The sequence below is a fragment of the Triticum urartu genome, chromosome 6A, assembly GCF_056163025.1.
Source record: "Triticum urartu cultivar PI428250 chromosome 6A, HENAU_Tu73, whole genome shotgun sequence".
Taxonomy (NCBI): Eukaryota; Viridiplantae; Streptophyta; class Magnoliopsida; order Poales; family Poaceae; genus Triticum; species Triticum urartu.
The window spans coordinates 452,008,571-452,032,526 of NC_141878.1; the positions used below are offsets into that span (position 1 = coordinate 452,008,571).

At 41.3% G+C, this 23,956-nt stretch overlaps 1 protein-coding gene and 1 pseudogene across 2 annotated transcripts; one reads left to right on the top strand and one right to left on the bottom strand.

Moving 5' to 3' along the window:
• The first annotated feature begins 5,810 nt into the window (after window positions 1–5,810).
• LOC147965659 (uncharacterized) lies at window positions 5,811–9,147 on the top strand (annotated as a pseudogene).
• Window positions 9,148–19,037: 9,890 nt separating this feature from the next.
• LOC147965660 (uncharacterized) lies at window positions 19,038–23,668 on the bottom strand. Of its 2 annotated transcripts, none has more exons than XM_087526872.1 (7): window positions 23,355–23,668; window positions 23,071–23,285; window positions 21,792–21,930; window positions 21,025–21,197; window positions 20,524–20,658; window positions 19,674–19,741; window positions 19,038–19,510 (listed from the first exon to the last, which is right to left on the bottom strand). In XM_087526872.1, the coding sequence occupies exons 2-4, from the start codon at window positions 23,182–23,184 to the stop codon at window positions 21,085–21,087; spliced, it is 366 nt and encodes a 121-aa protein (XP_087382998.1). In that variant the 5' UTR covers window positions 23,185–23,285; window positions 23,355–23,668; the 3' UTR covers window positions 19,038–19,510; window positions 19,674–19,741; window positions 20,524–20,658; window positions 21,025–21,084. The 2 variants fall into 2 exon arrangements, with proteins under 2 accessions (XP_087382998.1, XP_087382999.1); XM_087526873.1 differs by having other exon boundaries at window positions 21,025–21,231.
• Between the last annotated feature and the right edge of the window lie 288 nt (window positions 23,669–23,956).

The following is a 23,956-nucleotide window of genomic DNA, read 5'->3' on the forward strand; positions in this document are numbered from 1 at the left end:
CAGCGCTGATAAAACCGTCTGGAAGACCGAGAAGGCAGCTCTATTAGAGAGAGCAAAGGATGCAGAGGCAGCTCTTAAACCGGTGACTGACGAGTTGTCCGGTTTAAAGCATCAGATCAATAGCATGACATCAGCCATCTTCGGTAAGTAGTAAAAATGAATCCTTTACCTCGGCAGGCATATCATAATCATGTGTCGGTCTATCAATAACTTTACTGATACATGCTCCCGAAGTGTCAAGTTGGGCTCAGACATGCACATCAAGCTTAAGGCTGTCTATACCCTTGTAGAACAGCTATACACTGGCGCTCAACGGACCATTGTTGTTGCTATTCATAAGAAACATCTGCCCACCCTCATCAAGGAAACATTGGAGAGATTATCGGTGCTGCCCCAAAGGTTCAACGATTTAAAGCGAGCATCTGCTAGAGCCGGCGCCTTGACTGCCTTAAGCCGGGCAAAGGCGTGGCAAGCAGATCTTGATCCAGAAGACTTGGCCAATGGTTTCCCGAGTGTAAAAGAAGATGGGTCTCCCTTCAGCACTGATGAATTTGCAGAAATAACAAGAGAAATGCATTAGTTAGTGAGAAAGCTGGCTGAAGAGACCAATCTATCGCAATACCAGGCGGCTTATGATATTGAGAACAAGAAGATGAAGGCGCCGGTTCATCAAGAGGTGGATCTCATCCCACCAACACGTAAGCACACCTTCGCTCCTCACATTCATCCATCAAATCTTATTGATGATGAGGCTGTGTTTAGAGCTTTGACTGGTATCAACTAGGCTACGTCTGACTTCTAGCCAATGGATAATCAAGGAGCTGAAGAAGAAGAAGAAATGCAGGATGATCCGGAGACTTCAACCCGCCAGGAGTAGAAATCTTAATTCATGAGCCAGTTTACCAACCATAGGATATGGATGCTATGTCTTCAAAAACACTTATCCTTTTGGGCCGTCAGATGCGATCTGTCGTGCCATCGTGCATGTTTTATTTACATAACACTGCCGATCCATCATTTGAAGATCTGCCACTTATGCTGATTCATATCATCAATTATGCAGACCATGTTTATCAATTTTCCTGCACGTAAACAGATAATGGGTGCCCTAGCGGTTTACCCCAGTGCGGGTCACAATACACCATATAAAAACCACTAATGACTAAATAGTCCATAACTAGGACCGGTTTATCAAAACCTCATATAATCATAACAAAATAAATACCATACCTGTGATATTTGTTTCATACTACCGGCTTATCATACACCGTGCAGTAAGGGTCGCAGCCCAAAGATGAGAGCACAATGCCCTCTTCACTTTATTCATACCGCCGGCTTATCACGCCATATGCAGCAAGGGTAACATCCTAAAGCTTGGAGCCAGAACTCCAAGCACAAAATCATCATATACTAGTGACTGAAAGTCCAAAGCCAGGCCGGGTCAACAAAATTCCGGATAGATTCATATATGAACCGTAAGGCAACATGGCCCAAATAAGTTTTGACCATATAATAGTGTGGCAACAAAAGATAAACATCAGAAAATATTTAGAGCCAAATAAATCAGAAAAATCAAGGTATTTCATAGGCTGCCAAGCCTCAAAGTCAAGTGCTATTCAAGGGACGCACAGCCACTGAGTTAAACCTTAATTCAAACCCGTAAGTCGGACCTCAGATGACCAATTTAACTTTGAAAATTTAGGGTCTTTATAAGATTGATTGTCAAGAGTACGATGAGTCATTCCAGGATTACCTGGTCGGGGTGGCAGGCAAACAAAGGCAGGATAACCCAGATTTTTGGTGAATACACCTAGCGTCCAAGCCTATTACAAGGGACAATAAATCTCTGTTCATTAACAAAGATCCCCCGAGTAATATTTCAGTCCAGGCACATAAGCCGAATCGATAGGGTAGTCATAGCTATGCTCAATAAGCAGGAAGCCCCCAATTATTTGATTATCATGGCGTACAAGCCGGATCAAGAGGGTAGTCATGGCTATGCTCAATAAGCAGGAAGCCCCCAAGTGATCGTATGGAGTGACAATAAAGACTCATATTCTCAGAAATGAAATGACAGAGGCCCTGAATTATCAGGGATGCCAGCTTTATTATATTCATCATAATATATACATTGACAAAATATGTACATCACAAGAGCCGGTGGCTCAGGTGTAATAAGGCCGAAGATGAGCAATATTCCATGGCCGGCGGGTCTCCTCCTCCGACGTGCGTGAGTCCTTGTGGTCTCGAACATCGATAAGGTAGTATGACCTATTGTTCAGATTTTTATTGACCACAAAGGGCCCTTCCCAAGGTGGGGATAACTTATGCATGTCAGTTTGATCCTGGATGAGCCAGAGCACCAAATCTCCTTCTTGAAAGGTCCTGGTTTTAACCCGGCGGCTATGATAACAACATAGATCTTGCTGGTAAATCGTCGAACAAGCCGCCGCACGGTCACGCTCCTCATCCAACAGGTCAAGAGCATCCTAACATGTGTTTTCATTATCAGCTTCAACATAAGCCGCCACACGGGGTGAGTCGTGATGGATGTCACTAGGGAGAACCGCCTCTTCTCCATAAACCATGAAGCAAGGCGTGTAACCCGTAGATCTGTTGGGGGTAGTATTGATGCTCCATAGCACTGAAGGCAATTCCTCCACCCAACAACCTGGCGTCCTCTGCAAAGGGACCATAAGCCGGGGCTTAATGACTCTCAAAATTTCTTGATTGGCTCTTTCAGCTTGGCCAGACTGGGGGTGAGCCACGGATGACACATCAAGACGAATATGCTCTCGTTGACAAAATTCTTTCATAGCACCTTTGGACAGGTGCTACCTCTTGAGCACTGCGTTCGTTTTCCCTTGAGGAGGAAAGGGTGATGCAGCAAAGTAGCGTAAGTATTTCCCTCAGTTTTTGAGAACCAAGGTATCAATCCAGTAGGAGGCCACACGCAAGTCCCTCGTACCTACACAAACAAATCAGAACCTCGCAACCAACACGATAAAGGGGTTGTCAATCCCTTCACGGTCACTTACGAGAGTGAGATCTGATAGAGATAATAATAATAAGATAAATATTTTTGGTATTTTTATGATATAGATTGAAAGTAAAGATTGCAAAATAAAATAGATTGGAAACTTATATGACAGAAAATAGACCCGGGGGCCATAGGTTTCACTAGTAGCTTTTCACAAGATAGCATAAGTATTACGGTGGGTGAACGAATTACTGTCGAGCAATTGATAGAAAAGCGAATAATTATGAGAATATCTAGGCATGATCATGTATATAGGCATCACGTCCATGACAAGTAGACCGACTCCTGCCTGCATCTACTACTATTACTCCACACATCGACCGCTATCCAGCATGCATCTAGAGTATTAAGTTCATAAGAACAGAGTAACGCATTAGGTAAGATGACATGATGTAGAGGGATAAACTCAAGCAATATGATATAAACCCCATATTTTTATCCTTGATGGCAACAATACTATAAGTGTCATTTCCCTTTCTGTCACTGGGATCGAGCACCGCAAGATTGAACCCAAAGCTAAGCACTTCTCCCATTGCAAGAAAGATCAATCTAGTAGGCCAAACCAAACTGATAATTCGAAGAGACTTGCAAAGATAACCAATCATGCATAATAGATTTCAGAGAGGAATCAAATATTGTTCATAGGTAGACTTGATCATAAACCCACAATTCATCGGATCTTGACAAACACATCGCAAAAAGAGTTACATCGAATAGATCTCTAAGAAGATCGAGGAGAAGTTTGTATTGAGATCCAAAGAGAGAGAAGAAGCCATCTAGCTAATAACTATGGACCCGAAGGTCTGAAGTAAACTAGTCACGCATCATCGGAGGGGCCTTGGAGTTGATGTAGAGGCCCTCCGTGATCATTGCCCCCTCCGGCGAAGTTGCGGAAAAGGCCCCAAGATGGGATCTCTTGGATACAGAACATTGCGGCGGTGGAAATAGGGTTTCATGGTGCTCCTCAATGTTTTCAGGGTATATGAGTATAGATAGGAGGAAGAAGTAGGTCGGTTGATCCACGAGGGGCCCATGAGGGGGAGGGCGCGTGATAGTGCATTTCCTCATATAATCTTTTTAGCCTTTTTGCACCACATTGTAATCATATTTTCACATTATTTACTTGAGAAATATTCAAATACCCCCATTATGCTACATTTACAACACTCCTCCATGTTTTGCAGAAAAGGGCGAAAAGGCCCAAAATCCTTCTATAATGGAGAGTGTCAAGAAACAGTGGTTGTTGTAACTTACGGAGGGACCCGGACGTGAAGAAAAGACACTAGTAGAAAAAGGGGCTTTGGTCCAGCCAGAAAAGAGCATTAATCCCGATTGCATTACGAACCGGGACTAATATGAGCATTAGTCCCGGTTCAAGCGGCGAGGGCACCATACAGGCATTACTCCCGGTTCAAATGGGACCTTTAGTCCCGGTTCGTGGCACGAACCGGTACTAAAGGGTGCGATGCCCATTAGTACCGGTTCGTGGCATGAATCGGTACTAAATGTCTCAACCCCATTAGCCTTTAGTACCGGTTCGTGCCACGAACCGGTACTAATGGTGCAATTTTCAAATCCTACCCCCCCCCTCGGTGCATCGCCTTTTCAGTTTTGTAAAAAGCAAAAGAAAATGATAGAAACTTCAAAATTTAAAATCCTTCGAGATGTAGTTATGTTACTACATCTACTAGTTAGGAAAATTTTAAAACTTAAATTTGGACATGTTTTGCAAAAAGTGTAGGGAAAATGTAAAACGGCTATAACTTTTGCATACGATGTCGGAAAAAAACGTATAATATATCAAAATGTTCGGAACGAAAATCCGCATCCGATGGAGACCTCCTATGGCCTGTTTGCAAATTTTTAGAATCCTCAAATTCTAAAAGGAAAAAAAGTTATGCTCAAATTTCAGTTTTTTTTGAATTTTTGTTAAATCTGGTCAAACTATGGTCAAACTACTTATTCAAGAAGTATTAGTGTTACTAAATAATTATTCAAGAATATTAGTGTTACTAAATAATTATTCAAGAATATTACTAAATAATTGTTTCAGTTTTTCTGAATTTTGGTCAACTATGGTCAAACTGTGGTCAAACTACTTATTCAAGAAATATTAGTGTTAGTAAATAAGTATTGATTTTTAGAACAATAGTTTCAAACTCAAATAGTGAAATGTGTGACTTCATGCTAAAGCTAAATTCCTGAGGGTTAATAGGATTGACATCTCACTATTGTCAGGAAAACAACAAGTGCAGACTTGGAAACGAGGGAGAATAGAACCCGGAAGTTAAGCGTGCTCAGGCTGGAGTAGTGAGAGGATGGGTGAACGTTCGGGAAGTTAGATGATTTGGAATGATGAGGGGTGATTAGAGATTAAAGGTTAAATTGAGCAGTGATGAGGGGTGATTAGAGATTAGAGGTTAAAATAATTTAGAAATTTGAAATTAAAAAAATCAAAAAAAATCATAAAATTTCCTTTAGTACCGGTTGGTGTTACCAACCGGGACTAAAGGTGGACCTCCATGCAGCGGCCACGTGGAGGGCCTTTAGTCCCGGTTCCAGTTAGAACCGGGACTAAAGGGGGAGGCTTTAGTACCGACCCTTTAGTCCCGGTTCCAGAACCGGGACTAAAGGCCCTTATGAACCGGGACTAAAGGCCCTTATGAACCGGGACTAAAGGCCCTTTTTCTACTAGTGAGAAGTAACCAGAGGGGTCAAGCTAAAGTTGGAAGATCATCTTGTGAAGAGAGAAGAGAAGTGGAAGGGCAAAAGAGCAAAACTAGCAGATCAGAGGAGGAGGTCAAATCCCTAGCGGCAACCATCGATCCCCTTTGGGCCTGGCATCTCCATCTCTCTCCCCCGACTCCCTCTCCACCTGCGGCCACCGCTGCAGCCAGGCCGGCGTGGCGGCGCGCCACCGCGCCAACAGCACCCCCCACCACTAGCTGCTGCTCCACCACTTCATCATCGCCATCCATCCATCCATCACCCAGCGCCACCGCTGCACCATCCACCATCAGCGCCGCCACCTAAACCCCGAACCACCAGCAACCCACGCCGGCGCCATCCACCACTTCCACTTTTCCCTCTCTCTCTCTCTTGCTGCTCCTCCCTCTTGCTTCGCCCCTGTTGCTTCTCTTCTTCCCCACGCCTCTACTGCTTCTCTCCCTTGCCACGTCCCTGGCCCTTCTTGTCTTCCTACTGATGCTTCTTCCTTCTCCAACCTCCTACTGTTGCCTCCTTCTTCTCTTGCTCTGTTGCTCCTCCTAATCTTCTCTGAACCAGAAAACTGCTACTCCTCTCAACCTCCAACTTGCTGCTGCTCCTCTCACGCCCCTGCTGCTACTTATCTCTTCCACCTGCTGCTGCTCCTCCCTCACGCCCCATCTCTAGCTGGTTGCTACTTCTCTTGACCTTCCCTTAACCCAACCTGCTGCTACTACTTCTCCCTCAACCTCCTGCTGTTTCCTTCTCTGAACCTGCTGCTGATTCCCAACCTCCTGCTCCTCCTCTCTTGTTGCGCTCCTTCTACGTCTTCACCCTCAACCTCCTGGTGCTTCCATCTCCCTCTCTCTAAATTTCTGTAGACTTGAGATCGAATGTAATATTCATATTTGACTAGTGCTTGCAACTTTCTATTGGTTCATACTCGTAACTATATAATAATGCTATGACATGTTCAGTTTCAGACATGTGCTTGTTTAGTACAATAGTACTGATTTTGTTCATCGGCGAGTATTAGAACAGTGCCCTGTAATACCACATTCGTATTTTTGTAAGTGTGTGTTCATCTAATTTGTTCCATTTTATAGTCCATGTGTTAGCTCTAGTACCAGTGTTATATAAATATACATATATGTGTGTGTTATGTTCATGTCCTTTAACTTCTCTTGTCATTGATAATAGCTTGTATTAGTATCTTAATTTCTCAAGCATTACGAAAATACCAAAAAGATTGTTGAAGATAATCTGAACCTCCCTTTGCTTCTTTATCATTTCCTTTGTTGATGATCCTTGTTAGAGTTAGGTTTATTTCCTGTCTTCATCACACAATATCATGTTACCTAGCTTTAGCCGAGCATAGCCGCCGTCGCCTAGTCCCTGTGGAGAACACGACACTCGCAGTTTGGGCATGAAAACCCATTGTACTTACATTTGATCATTTTGGCGCCGTTGCCGGGGACTAGCGTCATGCGATTGTGTTAGGCTATAGACTAGGTTTTTCTTCTTTTTCTAGTTTGTCCCATATATTCGTGATATATCTCTAACCACTAACCCCTGTTCTAGCTAGTATCTTTTTGTTTTCTTTTCCTTTTACGGGTTAGTGCTATCTACTCGGTTATGGCATATTATTCAGATTGTCTCGGAGATGCAAGGAACACTACAAACTGCACAGAAACTATTCAAGAACTGATAAGTAAGATTTCCCATCGATTAGATGATTTAGTTCGGCAGCGAGAAGTAGTTTTTGAGGATAGTCCTAGCTCTTATGATCCTTATTCTAGAGGTCATCCTTATGTTGCTCCTACATGCCATATTTGTGGATTTTAGGGCCACTCACCCGCTGAATGTCAGCGTGGTTACTCTCACTCTCCCGATTGTTATGGCATGAGCTTCGCCCCAGAGCCTAGCTCATACCAAAACAATTACTCATATGGGTGGCCTGAGAACCAGAATATGTCATATGGGAGAAACAACCTTGAGATCTCACCGTTTGGTTCTAGTAATCATATGCAGGGATTTAGGTATGAAGAGGAGAGCAACAACTATGCACCACAACAATTTTATTCACCTCCTACTCATATACCTCAACACCAGGAGATGTGTCCAATGGAGTTAAATGGTCCTCCACTTGGTCAACCAACAACTCCATCACCTGTTGAGCAATCTCATGCACAAGTGCCCACACAAGATGACTTTGATGATATACACAAGCTCACATTGCTTAGTCTCGAGTTCACTTGGAGTGCTGAAGATGATCCAATTAGGCCGGTGATACTAGAGGAAATGAAGAAGATCAAGAGTGGAAAAGAGCTAGTGGAAGAAGTAAGGAAGATTGAGAAGAACATCAACGCTGGCAGTACTATCTCTTCCCTCCTTGAGTTGAGTGTTGCTGGGATATCCCTTGAGGTGTGTGAGGTTCCAACACCTTCACATTCAACTGAGCAAGATAGCGAGAGTCCAGAGGAAGAGATACTTCAGATCCAAGAAGAAATTCTCAAAGCCAAGGCACAAGATGATCCAGAGCTTGAATAACCAAATGAACAAGTTGAAGATCCAATGTCTACCACTCCCGAAGAAGGAGAGAAGCTGTTGTAGTTGAATATGAAGAACCAGAAATTCATTTGCCTATTGTCATACAAGAGCGTGATGTAGCAGGTTTATCTAATCCTCTTGATGACATGCGTCCATATGATCTGTTTGCCACTATTTTGCATTGCATGATACCATCAATTAAGCTAGACTTGAAAAAAATGTTTGCTTGAACATGATCATACATACTATGTTATTGGCATTTCTCTCATTTATGATGATGACACTTATTTTCCTCATGCTAGACCTATGCTTAATGATAAATATCATCCTCATGTTAGTATTGCGCTTGCTGATTTTATCATACTCATCATGTTCTATATTCCTATGCTTATACAATTGGATATTCGATTGACGACTTAGAGGGCATCTACCCTATCACTTGTAGTCGTTGTTTGTGTGAGTCCTATTTCAGGTTTCTGCTTGTGCATGAATCAATACATGCTGACCAGGTTCGAGGTGACATCCCTTGGGATCCCGGTGGAGTCAGAGCATGGCGATGAGGAGAATCAAGGGGCACACAGGAAGAAGAGTGAAGATGGAGCATGCACGAGGAAGCAAAGGAGAAGAGCTGCAGCTTAGAGAGTGATCAAGCGAGTGCTACATGATCAAAGCATGATGAGTTGTTTCATGACCCCAATCTGAATATATCATTCATTGATAATGTTTAAATCATTTGATATTTGAGTTGCTTAGGCCATTTCTTAAATGATATCCCACTGATTTTTTTGACATATTGTGCTTGATGTGAACATGAGAACTGATTGTTGAATGCCTTGTAAACTAGTGATTTATACAATGATTGCTTTGCTGAAATTAGTGAGAACTATTAGGTTTGAGTGCTCAAATCCCTAGTGCACTAGTAAACTTTATCACTTTCTGCATTTACTTTGATACACCTAGATCACTATGTTCAGATGATGTATTTGTGCCAAGTGTGTTCCCATTGAGAGCAATCACTCACCACTATGGACTAGCATGCTATGTTCCCTGGATCGGTAGTATGTGAGCCAGACCTGGATGAGTGATGATTCTTGTTCCCTTTTTGTATTCATTTGTTAAATTAGTAATAATGAATAAATAATTATCTGATCTTACCTAACAGTAGCATGTCATGTTCCCTGGATCGGTGGCTTGTGAAATCTGGTTGGATCGGATAGGAGTTAATTATATTAAAAAATGCTATAATTGTCGAACCAGGTGTATACCATGTTCTTGGGATCGGTGGTATGTTCCTTTGGGGAGACAAACAAAAAAACTTATAATTGGTCGAGCCAGGTGTATACCATGTTCTCAGGATCAGTGGTATGTTCCTTCGGTGCGACTGATAAAATATTATCATTACTTCCTTCAAATTTAATAAGTGGTTCAACCACAATGTTATATTTCTGCAAATAAGTGATTTAATTCAAGTTCCTTTTGTTCTCAGGATCATGCTCTCTTTATGAACCATTTGGCACAGTCATCACTTAAACTTGTTGATCTTCTTTTATCATTGTAAAAGTTTAAAATGGTCATGCTTACTAGTATCCTACTGCTTTGTAGCACTCTTAACCATTGATTTTCACTAGCAAAGTTCAAAGCATGCTTTGTTTGGAGATCTACTTCACTTGGCATTCTCTAGTCAGCTCACTGTTCACAATCTTGCTCTTGTCATATTCCTTTGCTCGAGGACAAGCAAAGATTTAAGTGTGGGGGAACTTGATAGTGCATTTCCTCATATAATCTTTTTAGCCTTTTTGCACTACATTGTAATCGTATTTTCACATTATTTACTTTAGAAATATTCAAATACAACCATTATGCTACATTTACAACACTCCTCCATGTTTTGCAGAAAAGGGCGAAAAGGACCAAAATCCTTCTATAATGGAGAGTGTCAAGAAACTATGGTTGCTGTAACTTACGGAGGGACCCGGCCGTGAAGAAAAGAAGTAACCAGAGGGGTAAAGCTAAAGTTGGAGGGATCATCTTGTGAAGAGAGAAGAGAAGTGGAAGGGCAAAAGAACAAAACTGGCAGATCAGAGGACGGGATCAAATCCCTAGCGGCAACCATCGATCTCCTTTGGGCTTGGCATCTCCATCTCTCTCCCCCGACTCCCTCTCCACCTCCGGCCACCGCTATGGCCAGGACGGCGTGGCGGCGCGCCCCCGCGCCAACAGCACCCCCCACCACTAGCTGCTGCTGCACCACTTCATCATCACCATCCATCCATCCATCACCCACCACCACCGCTGCACCATCCACCATCAGCGCCGCCACCTGAACCCCGAACCACCAGCAACCCACGCCGGCGCCATCGACCACTTCCACTTTTCCCTCTCTCTCTTGCTGCTCCTCCCTCTTGATTCGCCCCCGCTGCTTCTCTTCTTCCCCACGCCTCTACTGCTGCATCTCCCTTGCCACGTCCTTGGCCCTTCTTGTCTTCCTACTGCTGCTTCTTCCTTCTCTAACCTCCTGCTGCTGCCTCCTTCTTCTCTTGCTCTGCTGCTAGAGCCTCTACTAATCTTTATTATATATAGCTCACGGACTCGATTACATAGAGACATCATAAAGCAAACTCAAAACTAGATCATGCCATGAACTTTATTCTACTAGATCAAGATACTACTAATAGGATCGAACTAAGAAAAACGGTAAAGATAGGAGTTGTGATTGTGATACGATATGATACCGGGGCACCTCCCCCAAGCTTGGCAGTTGCCAAGGGGAGTGCCCATACCCATGTGATTATGTCTCCTTGGTTGGTGAAGAAGGTGGCGGTGACGGATAATCGCACATCGAGCGTAAGAGGTCCTCCAGCTTGCGAATAATGCCCTTGAGTGCAACAATATGCTCCTTCAACAAAATATTTTCTTCTCTGAGATACTTGTTTTGTATACGAGCTAACTCAATCATCTTGAAAGCTTCGATCTCAGTTGGGGTGAGAAGATTGTGATCAAGTTGGAGGGTGTCTTTTGCTGCTAGAGCTTGATCCTCCGTGGCCTTCTTGATCCTTTCATCCTTGTTGACCCTCGTGGGTTCTTCCCTCTTCAGATCTATCTTCATTAGCCAAGCATCATTGTCACCATTTTTGGAGGAGGGAGACGACATGATGCCTATCCTGGAAAACCCTGACAGAAAACAACTTGAAACAGGAGCAGAGGAGGTTTGCGTGATACGGGAGTCAAAACCTTCAGGAGGTTATATAATGAATTTTTACCGACCAAAATACGTATCGTGCAAGAAAACGGAGTCCGAAAGGCACACGAGGTGCTCACGAGGTAGGGGGTGCTCCCAGGGGGGTAGGGCGCGCCCACCACCCTTGTGGGGCCCTCGTGTCCTTCCCGGACTGCTACTTATTTTTTATTTTTCTAAATATTCCAAAACGGAGAAATATTGCCTTAAAAATTGTTTTGGAGTCGGTTTACTTACCGTACCACATACCTATTCCTTTTCGGGGTCTGAAACGCTCCGGAAAGTGTCTCTTATGTATTCCTCCGGGGTTACGGTTTCAATAATATTGGTTTCAACATTTATGGGATTACCTGAGATATAATGTTTGATTCTTTGACCGTTTACCACCTTCGGATTTGTGCCTTCAAAGTTGTTGATCTTTATGGCATCGGAACGATAGACCTCTTCGATAACATAGGGGCTTCCCATTTAGAGAGAAGTTTTCCTGCAAAAAATCTTAAATGAGAGTTGTATAGCAATACATAATCACCTACATTAAACTCATGCTTTTGTATCCTTTTGTCATGCCATATTTTAACTTTTTCTTTAAACAACTTGGCATTTTCATAAGCTTGGCTTCTCCATTCATCAAGTGAGCTAATATCAAATAACCTCTTCTCACCGGCAAGTTTAAATCATAGTTAAGCTCTTTAATAGCCCAATATGCCTTATGTTCTAGTTCGAGAGGTAAGTGACATGCTTTTCCATAAACCATTTTATACGGAGACATACCCATAGGATTTTTGTATGCAGTTCTATAAGCCCATAATGCATCATCAAGTTTCTTGGACCAATTCTTTCTAGACCTATTAACAGTCTTTTGCAAAATTAATTTGAGCTCTCTATTGCTCAACTCTACTTGACCACTAGACTGAGGGTGATAAGGAGATGCAATTCTATGATTAACATCATATTTAGCAAGCATTTTACAGAAAGCACCATGAATAAAGTGTGAACCACCATCAGTCATTAAATATCTAGGGACTCCAAACCTTGGAAAAATAACTTCTTTAAGCATTTTAATAGAAGTGTTATGATCAGCACTACTAGTTGGAATAGCTTCTACCCACTTAGTAACGTAATCAATAGCAACTAGAATATGTGTGTACCATTAGAGGCAGGAAAAGGTCCCATATAATCAAAGCCCCAAACATCAAATGGTTCAATAACAAGAGAATAATTCATAGGCATTTCTTGACGTCTACTAATATTACCAATTCTTTGACATTCATCACAAGACAAGACAAACTTATGGGCAGCCTTGAAGAGAGTAGGCCAATAGAAACCAGATTGCAATACCTTATGTGCAGTTCTATCTCCAGCGTGGTGTCCTCCATAAGACTCGGAATGACACTTGCGTAGGATCTGTTCCTGTTCATGCTCAGGTACACAACATCTAATAACATCATCTACTACTTCTTTATAAAGATGTGGGTAATCCCAAAAGTAATGTCTCAAATCATAGAAGAACTTTTTCTTTTGCTGGTATGTGAAGCTAGGTGGTATAAACTTAGCAACAATATAATTAGCGTAATCAGCATACCATGGAGTACTACGAGAAGTACTTATAACATTTAATTGTTCATCAGGAAAGCTATCATTAATAGGTAGTGGGTCATCAAGAATATTTTCTAACCTAGACAAGTTGTCTGCAACGGGGTTCTTAGCTCCCTTTCTATCAACAATATGCAAATCAAATTCTTGTAGCAAGAGAACCCATCTAATAAGTCTAGGTTTAGCATCTTTCTTTTCCATAAGGTATTTAATAGCAGCATGATCTGTTTGAATAGTTACTTTAGAATCAACAATATAAGATCTGAACTTATCACAAGCAAATACAACTGCTAAAAGCTCTTTTTCAGTAGTAGCATAATTTCTTTGAGCATTGTCTAGAGTCTTACTAGCATAATGAATAACATTTAATTTCTTATCAACTCTTTGCCCTAGAACAGCATCTACAGCATAATCACTAGCATCACACATAATTTCAAAGGGTAGGTTCCAATCAGGTGGCTGAACAATAGGTGCAGTGACTAATGCTTTCTTAAGTATTTCAAATGCTTCTACACAATCATCATCAAAGACAAATGGTATGTCTTTTTGCAATAAATTAGTCAGAGGCCGAGAAATTTTTGAGAAGTCCTTAATGAATCTCCTGTAAAATCCGGCGTGACCAAGGAAACTTCTTATACCTTTGATGTCCTTGGGACATGGCATATTTTCAATAGCATCGACCTTGGCTTTATCGACTTCAATACCTCTTTCAGAAACTTTATGCCCCAAGACAATACCTTCATTAACCATAAAGTGGCACTTTTCCCAATTCAAGACAAGATTAGTTTCCTCACATCTCTGCAAAACTCGATCAAGATTGCTCAAGCAATCATCAAAAGAGGAACCACATACGAAAAAGTCATCCATGAAAACCTCACAAATCTTTTCACAAAAGTCAGAGAATATAGCCATCATGCATCTTTGAAAGGTAGCAGGTGCATTACATAAACCAAAAGGCATACGTCTATAAGCAAAAGTAGCAAAAGGGCATGTAAAAGTAGTCTTTGATTGATCTCTAGCTGACACAGGTATTTGAGAGAAACCAAAATAACCGTCTAGAAAGCAATAGTGTGTATGTTTGCATAATCTTTCTAGCATTTGATCAATAAAAGGTAAGGGGTAATGATCTTTCTTCGTAGCTTTATTTAATTTGCGGAAATCAATTACCAACCTATAACCTGTGATAATTCTTTGTGGAATCAATTCATCTTTATCATTAGGAACAACAGTAATACCTCCCTTCTTAGGGACACAATGGACAGGACTTACCCACTCACTATCAGCAACGGGATAGATTATACCTGCCTCCAGAAGTTTTAGTATTTCTTTTCTTACCACTTCTTTCATTTTAGGATTCAGACGTCGTTGAGGATCACGAATTGGTTTGGCATCTGCTTCCAAATTTATTTTATGTTGACATAGAGTGGGACTAATGCCCTTAAGATCATCAAGAGTATATCCAATAGCAGCACGATGCTTCTTCAGAGTTTTCAATAATCTTTCTTCTTCATGCTCTGAAAGGTTAGCACTAATAATAACAGGATATATCTTCTTTTCATCAAGATAAGCATATTTAAGATTATCAGGCAAAGGTTTAAGCTCAAACTCGGGATCACCCTTGGGTGGAGGAGGATCCCCTAAGATTTCAACAGGCAAATTGTGTTGCAGAATAGGTTCCTGTTTAAAGAATACTTCATCTATTTCCCTTCTTTCATTCATGAACATATTATTTTCATGGTCTAGCAAATAGTGTTCTAAAGGATCACTAGGAGGTGCGGCAATAGAAGCAAGACCAATAATTTCATCCTTACTAGGTAATTCTTCCTCACGATGTTGTTTACTAAATTTAGAGAAATTAAACTCATGAACCATATCATCCAATCCAATAGTAACAACATTCTTTGTGCAGTCTATGGTAGCATTGACAGTATTTAAGAAGGGTCTACCAAATATAATGGGACAAAAGCTATCTTGTGGGGAACCTAGAACAAGAAAATCAGCAGGATATTTAGTTTTCCTACACAAGACTTCAACATCTCTAACAATTCCAATTGGTGAAATAGTATCTCTATTGGCAAGTTTAATAGTAACATCAATATCTTCTAACTCAACAGGTGCAATTTCATTCTTAATTTCTTCATATAAGTCAATAGGTATTACACTAGCACTAGCACCCATATCACATAAGCCATGATAACAATGATCTCCTATTTTAACAGAAATAACAGGCATGCCTACCACAGGTCTATGTTTATCTTTATCACAAGGTTTAGCAATTCTAGCAGTTTCACCTTCGAATTGAATAACATGCCCATCAATATTATCAGACAAGAGATCTTTAACAATAGAAATATTAGGTTCTACTTTGACTTGCTCAGGAGGTGTATAAGTTCTAATATTGCTTTTACGAACAACAATTGAAGCTTTAGCATGATCATTTATCCTAACAGGGAAAGGTGGTTTCTCAATATAAGAAGTAGGAACAATAGGATCATTATAAGTGACAGTCTTTTCTTCAACTTTAATAGGTGAATCTACTTTTACTTCTATGGGAGGATGATATTTAAACCGCTTCTCCTTAGGGAGATCAACATAAGTAGCAAAATATTCACAGAAAGAAGCTACTATCTCAGAGTCAAGTCCATATTTAGTGCTAAACTTACGGAAAATATCAGTATCCATAAAAGATATAACACAATCAAACTTAGGTGTCATACCTGACTCCTTACCTTCGTCGAGGTCCCAATCTTCAGAGTTGCATTTAATTCCATCCAATAAATTCCATCTGAATTCAGTAGTCTTCATCATAAAAGAGCCAGCACAAGAAGTATCGAGCATGGTGCGATTGTTGTTAGAAAGCCGAGCATATAAATTTAGAATAATCATTTCTCTTGAGAGCTCATGATTGGGGCATGAATATAACATTGATTTAAGCCTACCCTAAGCTTGAGCGATGCTTTCTCCTTCGCGAGGCCAGGAATTATATATATAATTGCGATCACGATGAACAAGATGCATAGGGTAATACTTTCGATGAAATTCCAGCTTCAATCTTTTATAGTCCCATGATCTCATATCATCACATAGCCTATACCATATCAATGCGTCTCCCTTCAAAGATAAAGGGAAGACCTTCTTCTTAGCAACATCATCGGGTATACCTGCAAGCTTAAATAATCCACAAACTTCATCCACATATATTAAGTGCTCATCAGGATGCTTTGTTCCATCTCCTGTAAAAGGGTTAGCTAGCAGTTTTTCCATCATAACCGAAGGAAATTCAAAAGGAGTTTCATTTTCAATAGGTTCAGTAGGTTGAGGAGCAACTCTTTGCTCTACTGGACGGGGTGAATATACCCCGAACAAGCCCCTTAGAGAATTACTTTCCATAGTAACAAGTGATAGTAAATTTCAGCACACTATATAAATTTTTCCTTACCAAATTCCACCTACCAAAGGTGCTACACTCCCCGGCAACAGCGCCAGAAAAGAGTCTTGATGACCCACAAGTATAGGGGATCTATCGTAGTCCTTTCAATAAGTAAGAGTGTCGAACCCAACGAGGAGCAGAAGGAAATGATAAGCGGTTTTCAGCAAGGTATTCTCTGCAAGTACTGAAATAAGTGGTAACAGATAGTTTTGTGATAAGATAGATCGTAACGAGCAACAAGTAACAAAAGTAATTAAAGTGCAGCAAGATGGCCCAATCCTTTTGTAGCAAAGGACAAGCCGGAACAAACTCTTATAATAGGAAAAGCGCTCCCGAGGACACATGGGAATATCATCAAGCTAGTTTTCATCAGGTTCATATGATTCGCGTTCGATACTTTGATAATTTGATATGTGGGTGGACCGGTGCTTGGGTGCTGTTCTTACTTGAATAAGCATCCCACTTATGATTAACCTCTATTGCAAGCATTCGCAACTACAACAAAAGTATTAAGGTAAACCTAACCATAGCATGTAACATATGGATCCAAATCAGCCCCTTACGAAGCAACGCATAAACTAGGGTTTAAGCTTCTGTCACTCTAGCAACCCATCATCTACTTATTACTTCTCAATGCCTTCCTCTAGGCCCAAATAATGGTGAAGTGTTATGTAGTTGACGTTCACATAACACCACTAGAGGCTAGACAACATACATCTTAATATCAAACGAATACCAAATTCACATGACTACTAATAGCAAGACTTCTCCCTTGTCCTCAGGAACGAACGTAATTACTCACAAAGCATATTCATGTTCATAATCAGAGGGGTAATAATATGCATATAGGATCTGAACATATGATCTTCCACCAAATAAACCAACTAGCATCAACTACAAGGAGTAATCAACACTACTAGCAACCTACTAGCACCAATCCCGGACTTTGAGACAAGAATTGGATACAAGAGATGAACTAGGGTTTGGAGATGAGATGGTGCTGGTGAAGATGTTGATGGAGATTGCCCTCTCCTGATGAGAGGAGCTTTGGTGATGACAATGGTGATGATTTCCCCCTCCCGGAGGGAAGTATCCCCGGCAGAACAGCTCTGCCGGAGCTCTAGATTGGATCCGCCAAGGTTCCGCCTTGTGGCGGCGGAGTCTCGTCCCGAAAAGTTCCTTCCTATTTTTTTCTCATTGAAAGACTTCATATAGGAGAAGATGGGCGTCGAAGAGCCACCAGGGGGACCATGAGGTAGGTGGCGCGCCCTAGGGGGGGCACCCTCGTGAGCAGGGTGTGGGCCCCCTGGCCTTCATCTTTGGCGAGGATTTTTCTTTATTTATTTTAAGACGTTTCGTGGAGTTTCAGGACTTTTGGAGTTGCGCAGAATAGGTCTCTAATATTTGCTCCTTTTCCAGCCCAGAATTCTAGCTGCCGGCATTCTCCCTCCTTATGTAAACGTTGCAAAATAAGAGAGAATAGCCATAAGTATTGTGACATAAAGTGAAATAACAGTCCATAATGCGATAAATATCGATATAAAAGCATGATGCAAAATGGACGTATCACATACTATGTTCCCTGGATCGGTAGTATATGAACCGACCTGGATGAGTGATGATTCTTGTTCCCTTTTGTATTCAATTTTTAAATTAGTAATAATGAATAAATAATTATCTGATCTTACCTAACAGTAGCATGTCATGTTCCCTGGATTGGTGGCTTGTGAAATCTGGTTGGATCGGATAGGAGTTAATTATATTAAAAAATGCTATAATTGTCGAACCAGGTGTATACCATGTTCTTGGGATCAGTGGTATGTTCCTTTGGGGAGACAAACAAAATAACTTATAATTGGTCGAGCCAGGTGTATACCATGTTCTCAGGATGAGTGGTATGTTCCTTCGGTGCAACTGATAAAATATTATCATTACTTCCTTCAAATTTAATAAGTGGTTCAACCACAATGTTATATTTCTGCAAATAAGTGATTTAATTCAAGTTCCTTTTGTTCTCAGGATCATGCTCTCTTTAGGAACCATTTGGCACAATCATCACTTAAACTTGTTGATCTTCTTTTATCATTGTAAAAGTTTAAAATGGTCATGCTTACTAGTATCCTACTGCTTTGTAGCACTCTTAACCATTGGTTTTCACTAGCAAAGTTCAAAGCATGCTTTGTTTGAAGATCTACTTCACTTGGCATTCTCTAGTCAGCTCACTGTTCACAATCTTGCTCTTGTCATATTCCTTTGCTTGAGGACAAGCAAAGATTTAAGTGTGGGGGAACTTGATAGTGCATTTCCTCATATAATCTTTTTAGCCTTTTTGCACCACATTGTAATCATACTAGGGGTTGGGGCGCGCCCATGGCACGCCTCCTGAGACGTGCTGCTGCGGTGCCAGATAGGCAGCCGCCTTTTCCATTGTCTTTTTCTCTAATCGATAGCACATATGCATGTACAACTGAGACATACTTGGATGAATGGCAGTAATGTAGCCCAAATCCGTTGGAGTGGAAGTATATTAAACTTGAGGAGTAGCAGCAGGTTATATTTTCGGTTTGGTTTGAATATGCATTACATACGATGACTTGTCCACATGCTCCTATCCATCAAGTCGTTGTATTTCAGCCCCGAGACTTGCTGCTGCAGTTCATCTACGTATAGAACTTTGCGATGAATTCATCCGCCTTCACGTCCACACTGGCATCCTCATCGCCCTCCACCGCACCCACCGAGCCAACACTCGCCTTCATCATCGCCTGCTCGAGCAGTTGCTCATCTGTGCCATCATCGACCCACACGTGGGCGTCGCAGAAAAGTAGATGTCAACACCATAGAAGCCGGGGATGTCCAAGACAGAAGGCGCGATGTAGGGGATAAACTGGAGTTGAGGGGTTCGAAACCAGAACGTTGGCGTCTCATCAATTGTTCCCACTCGACATGGTACATTCTAGTTCATTGTACATTTTCGTAGAAATTTAAATAAGAGTATTAGAACAATTCAGGAAAAAAACTTTATATTCTGCAAGATTATTTCATCCATTCTACAAGCATGTGCAACATAGTTTGCAGACATAAAATAAATTAAGTCTACAGAGATGATGAGTACAAACCTTCTTCTGGCTCGATTTGATGACCACGTCCATATTCTTTTCCATTCCCTAGTTGTGAAAATATTGCTCTGCAAAGGGAAGATATAGGTAAACAGTGAGATACAATTCATTTGCCTTATATTAACTCCATAGGAACACACTCTAGTGGTATTTTTATATAAAGGCATTTATGTTCCGAGGTTTAGATTGTCTGCTACTCTGTATTTCGTTTTGCAGTACTTCTAAACACAATTTGTGTGATGCCTTCAACAAGCACCATCTTTTTCTTAAGATTTCTAACAAAAATTATGTATAAATATGAGAAGAAATCTCCAAGCCTAACACTGGCATGATAAGTGACAAATGCATCATATCTATCTATTATGTATTTTTCCTCTCTTTTCTCTTTGGGGTATCAAGACAAGTGGAATCAAGGCGGCGGCCACATTGTCAGATGTTCGCAGGGAGATGACCAAGGTGCTGCCTCTGGATCTTGTGTGAGCGTCACCAACAGACACAGCAGCGGTGCCGATTGTGGCGTCCGAGTCTCCAATGGTGAGCCCGACGAAGTGGAAGGGTCCGAAGAGGACTTACATGGAGATATGCATACTCCGGCCGATCATCTAGATATGCATTACTTACAAGGAGAGAGTGTGATAAATGTTGACACTTGATGTTTAAGTTACAACTTCGTTCAAGCTCAAAAATTAATGTGCAGTAAAAAGAAAGGGAAAGTTTCAGAACTTTAGAGTCTCTATCCTTCGGATAATAGGTAGATGGAGTGCGAGGTGATCACCACTGTCCAACTGGCTTGGTGACTGAATTCCTGATGAAACAAAGAGTTACAACAATAATGCATGAATTAACATACCTTGAAATGCGATTTGCAAATGTTTGTCATTCAAAGTTGCTTTGATGCCATTCGCATATGGCCCTTCCATCGTTTTAATTGCCCAATGGGGAATGCCATTTAAGATACAGTATGTCCTAATCAAACCCAATATACCTGCAGTTTTAGTCTTTTAGAGAAGAATGAAGCAGCCAAATATAAATGACCAAAAATCTCAAATTATCCATATGTCTGTTCTTGAAACACATAACCTGAACGAGAAATTTAAGTCCACCTCAAGCGGAGTAACATGCAGTGGAGTAACCATTATATATTCAGATGTATTGGACAACAAACAAGCAAACTATTTTAAAATTAATCAAAAAGGTATTATCAGTAGATACATATACAATCTCCCAAGCATCATTTTTCCACATTAATCTCACCAAGCATCATTTTTTCAGATTAATCTCACCAAGCGAAAGAGCAAATTGAAAGCATGAGTGGGGAGGCAAAGTAATAGAGAGACGAAGAGAGTAATACATGTGTACAGGTAGCAGCACCATCATCACCAACATGTACGTTGTAGAGGGGGGCATGACCTTAAACTGATTTTAGAAGAAAAAATCCCGCCTTGATGACATTCTCTGGAAATATACCCAGCCCCTGCAGCATGATCCTGGTCGCCCTGCTTGCTTGCATGGTACCTCCTGCACCTACCATATGTATGAAGATAATTCAATTATAAACCTGTCAAAACCCGATGTGGTTAGATATATGTAGATAAGACTGTTGGTTTGAAGTAAGAGTTGGCTACATAGCAAACTCTGGTTAATTTGGCAAGGGATTCTCACTTATTATTATGAAATATAAAAAATATTAGGAAATTAAGATCAACCTTCTGAACAGGAAGTCGCAATGTCGGCTGTTGGCTTAGGAGCTGGTGGTAAATATGGTACAATATAATTCATAGAAGCTGTAGGCACATATTTCTTCTAGAAAATTTGTCGACAAAGAAAAATTCTGAACATAAAACCTACAACTACCTACCCTAAATGCAAACTATCTGAAAGACATTAATCACTCTGAAATTCCAGCTCCTTTGTGTTGGCTAGCCGATAGCTTTTGTTACATAAATTTCCAAAGGAATAAGCTAAGATTTCTCATCTATTTGCATTTGGTGTTTTCTCCTCCATAGGTCACAATATACAATGTTCAGTTTATACCCATGCATTAATGAAATATTTAAGGAAATGGTACATACTTCATCCCAGAATTTTCCTCAAGTAATATAGATGAAGTATATATACCTTTATTACTATGTCGACTCCTATACGAATCAGAAACAACCACATTATTTCCTAATCTCTGTTGTACATGCCGCTTTCTTCCTGATATTGGCACTTCATCATCATTGCCTATATCAGGAATAGTTTGCCTTTTGACAACCTGCAATCCAAGAAAATAAAGTTGAATAATTGGTGCAGCATTCTAAAGCCTTAAAAGAAATTTAAAAAAAACAAGCAAACAAGATATTAGTATCCATGCCAACATTCATAGCACAGAATGACCTGAAAAGGGGGTCTGTTACCAACTTCAAAATAGTTACTGCTTCTAAAAAACTCCCAAAAACATAACCAGCCATGGAATGGTAAGCCAAAAATTGTAAAAGTGCAAACATGCATGAACGAGATGGAATTAACACGCATTCTTCTATCACCTTCAAATTAACATAATACAAGCTCTGAACTTTGGACTTGCAATAATGATAATAGTCAATACAGTCAGCAGAGATCAACCAATCATAATTGGACAACAGGGCATGCCTTGAAGGCCTGGACGATAATTACAAGAAAACATCCCCAATACAGTGGTTTCCCCAATACACTTCAGCTTCCAATAATGAACGACATCCAAAGACTCCTCTTGATACACCCATGAGGATTAAAAATAGCCCATTACTTAAACAGATTCAAGATGATTCAGTGCCGAGAAAGAAACATATATACAACTTAATTAGCTAACTAATGACAATACTGAATGGAAGCTCAAGTGTAAGCTTCCTTTGCTAAGTATAGAAATAATCAAATATGGCAGGGAAACAATCAGAACATCAATGGGCGACTCCGTCGACCAACATAGGCAAAAGCTAGGCAGAAATCGTATCACATAATTGTTGGTAAAAGGAATGCCGGTAGAGTGTCAGGAGATGTTGCTCCAAGCATATGATATCCCATCACATGGATATCCTTTGCTATCGAGTATAGTGCAAAAAATCAATATTTAAAATGTTGTCTGCTTACAATTGCTTTGATGACAGACTATATATCAGAAACATGATTTGATGCACTGCTCAGCATAGGTACTGGGGACATTTATCGGCTGCCACTATGCTATCTGCACAAACAAAACACAGAGCAGAATCGAAGCAGAGGAGGAGGCAGCTGTATAGAGGAGATGCATCGACGTCAGCGACTCCGATGATAAGCCAAATGTAGTTCACCGATGAACATATGTTATGGCTCAATGTCCGGATGGGTGAAAAGATTAACAATTAGAATAGACTACTGAATGCAAGCGGTGGCCTACCTGAGTACATCCGAGCTCGCTCCACCCCAACGCCTGCAACACGTCCATGGCCACCCTCCACCAGAAAGCGACATCACCTTCTGCAGGCCCCGCCGGCGGGCTGTACGTCGACATGATTTTTCATTGGTTTCCTTTGGTAGCACTCTCGTATAGAACATGTTCCTTGTTTTCTCTTTTTTACTTGCGTGGGAGACCAGGACTAATGGCGACTAATCCTAAGAATATTAGAGATGCTTTCTGTCATTTTTTCACGTAAGAGACAGACAAAGAGAGATTAGTCATACCAGATGTATTTTCGTTTTGATCGGGTCATCGAATTGGCTGCAACCGATGTTCTTCTCGTGCCGCCGACGCCGCATCCACCGCTCCCCACGCCTCGATCCAACGGACCCCGCATCGGCCGTTCCCCTGCCTCGAGCCAGCGCCACCATCGCCGGGAAGCTCGCCTCTGCACCCGAGGCGGATGGGATGCGTGGGAGGGGGCGGGGGAAGGGGGAGGCGGCTGTGGTGGGAGGAGGAGGACGAGGCGGCGGCTAGGTTCCTGAAGTGGGAGTAGGGGGAGGGGGGACGCGGGCTCGTTCAGTCGCTAGCTGCTTCGCTCGCTCGCTCGCTGTTTCCCATCGCTATTTTTCTATCGGGGAGGTGTTATCTGGGCTGGTATTTTTCTATCGGGGAGGTGTCGAGAGCCACTATAGAAATCCGAAGTGGCACGCTCGAGAGAACGCCCTTGTAGCGACTGTTAAAGGGTTGTATTTTCACATTATTTACTTCAGAAATATTCAAATACCCCCATTATGCTACATTTACAACACTCCTCCATGTTTTGCAGAAAAGGGCAAAAAGGCCCAAAATCCTTCTATAATGGAGAGTGTCAAGAAACTGTGGT

What these genes read in the sequence shown, in the direction of transcription:
- LOC147965660 (XM_087526872.1), bottom strand. Translation starts at nt 23,184, where the DNA reads ATGTCGACGTACAGCCCGCCGGCGGGGCCTGCAGAAGGTGATGTCGCT. An exon ending in GCGAGCTCGGATGTACTCAG is followed by an intron (nt 21,931 to 23,070) that starts GTAGGCCACCGC and finishes CTTGGATTGCAG; the next exon opens with GTTGTCAAAAGGCAAACTAT. An exon ending in GAGTCGACATAGTAATAAAG is followed by an intron (nt 21,198 to 21,791) that starts GTATATATACTT and finishes TACATATGGTAG; the next exon opens with GTGCAGGAGGTACCATGCAA.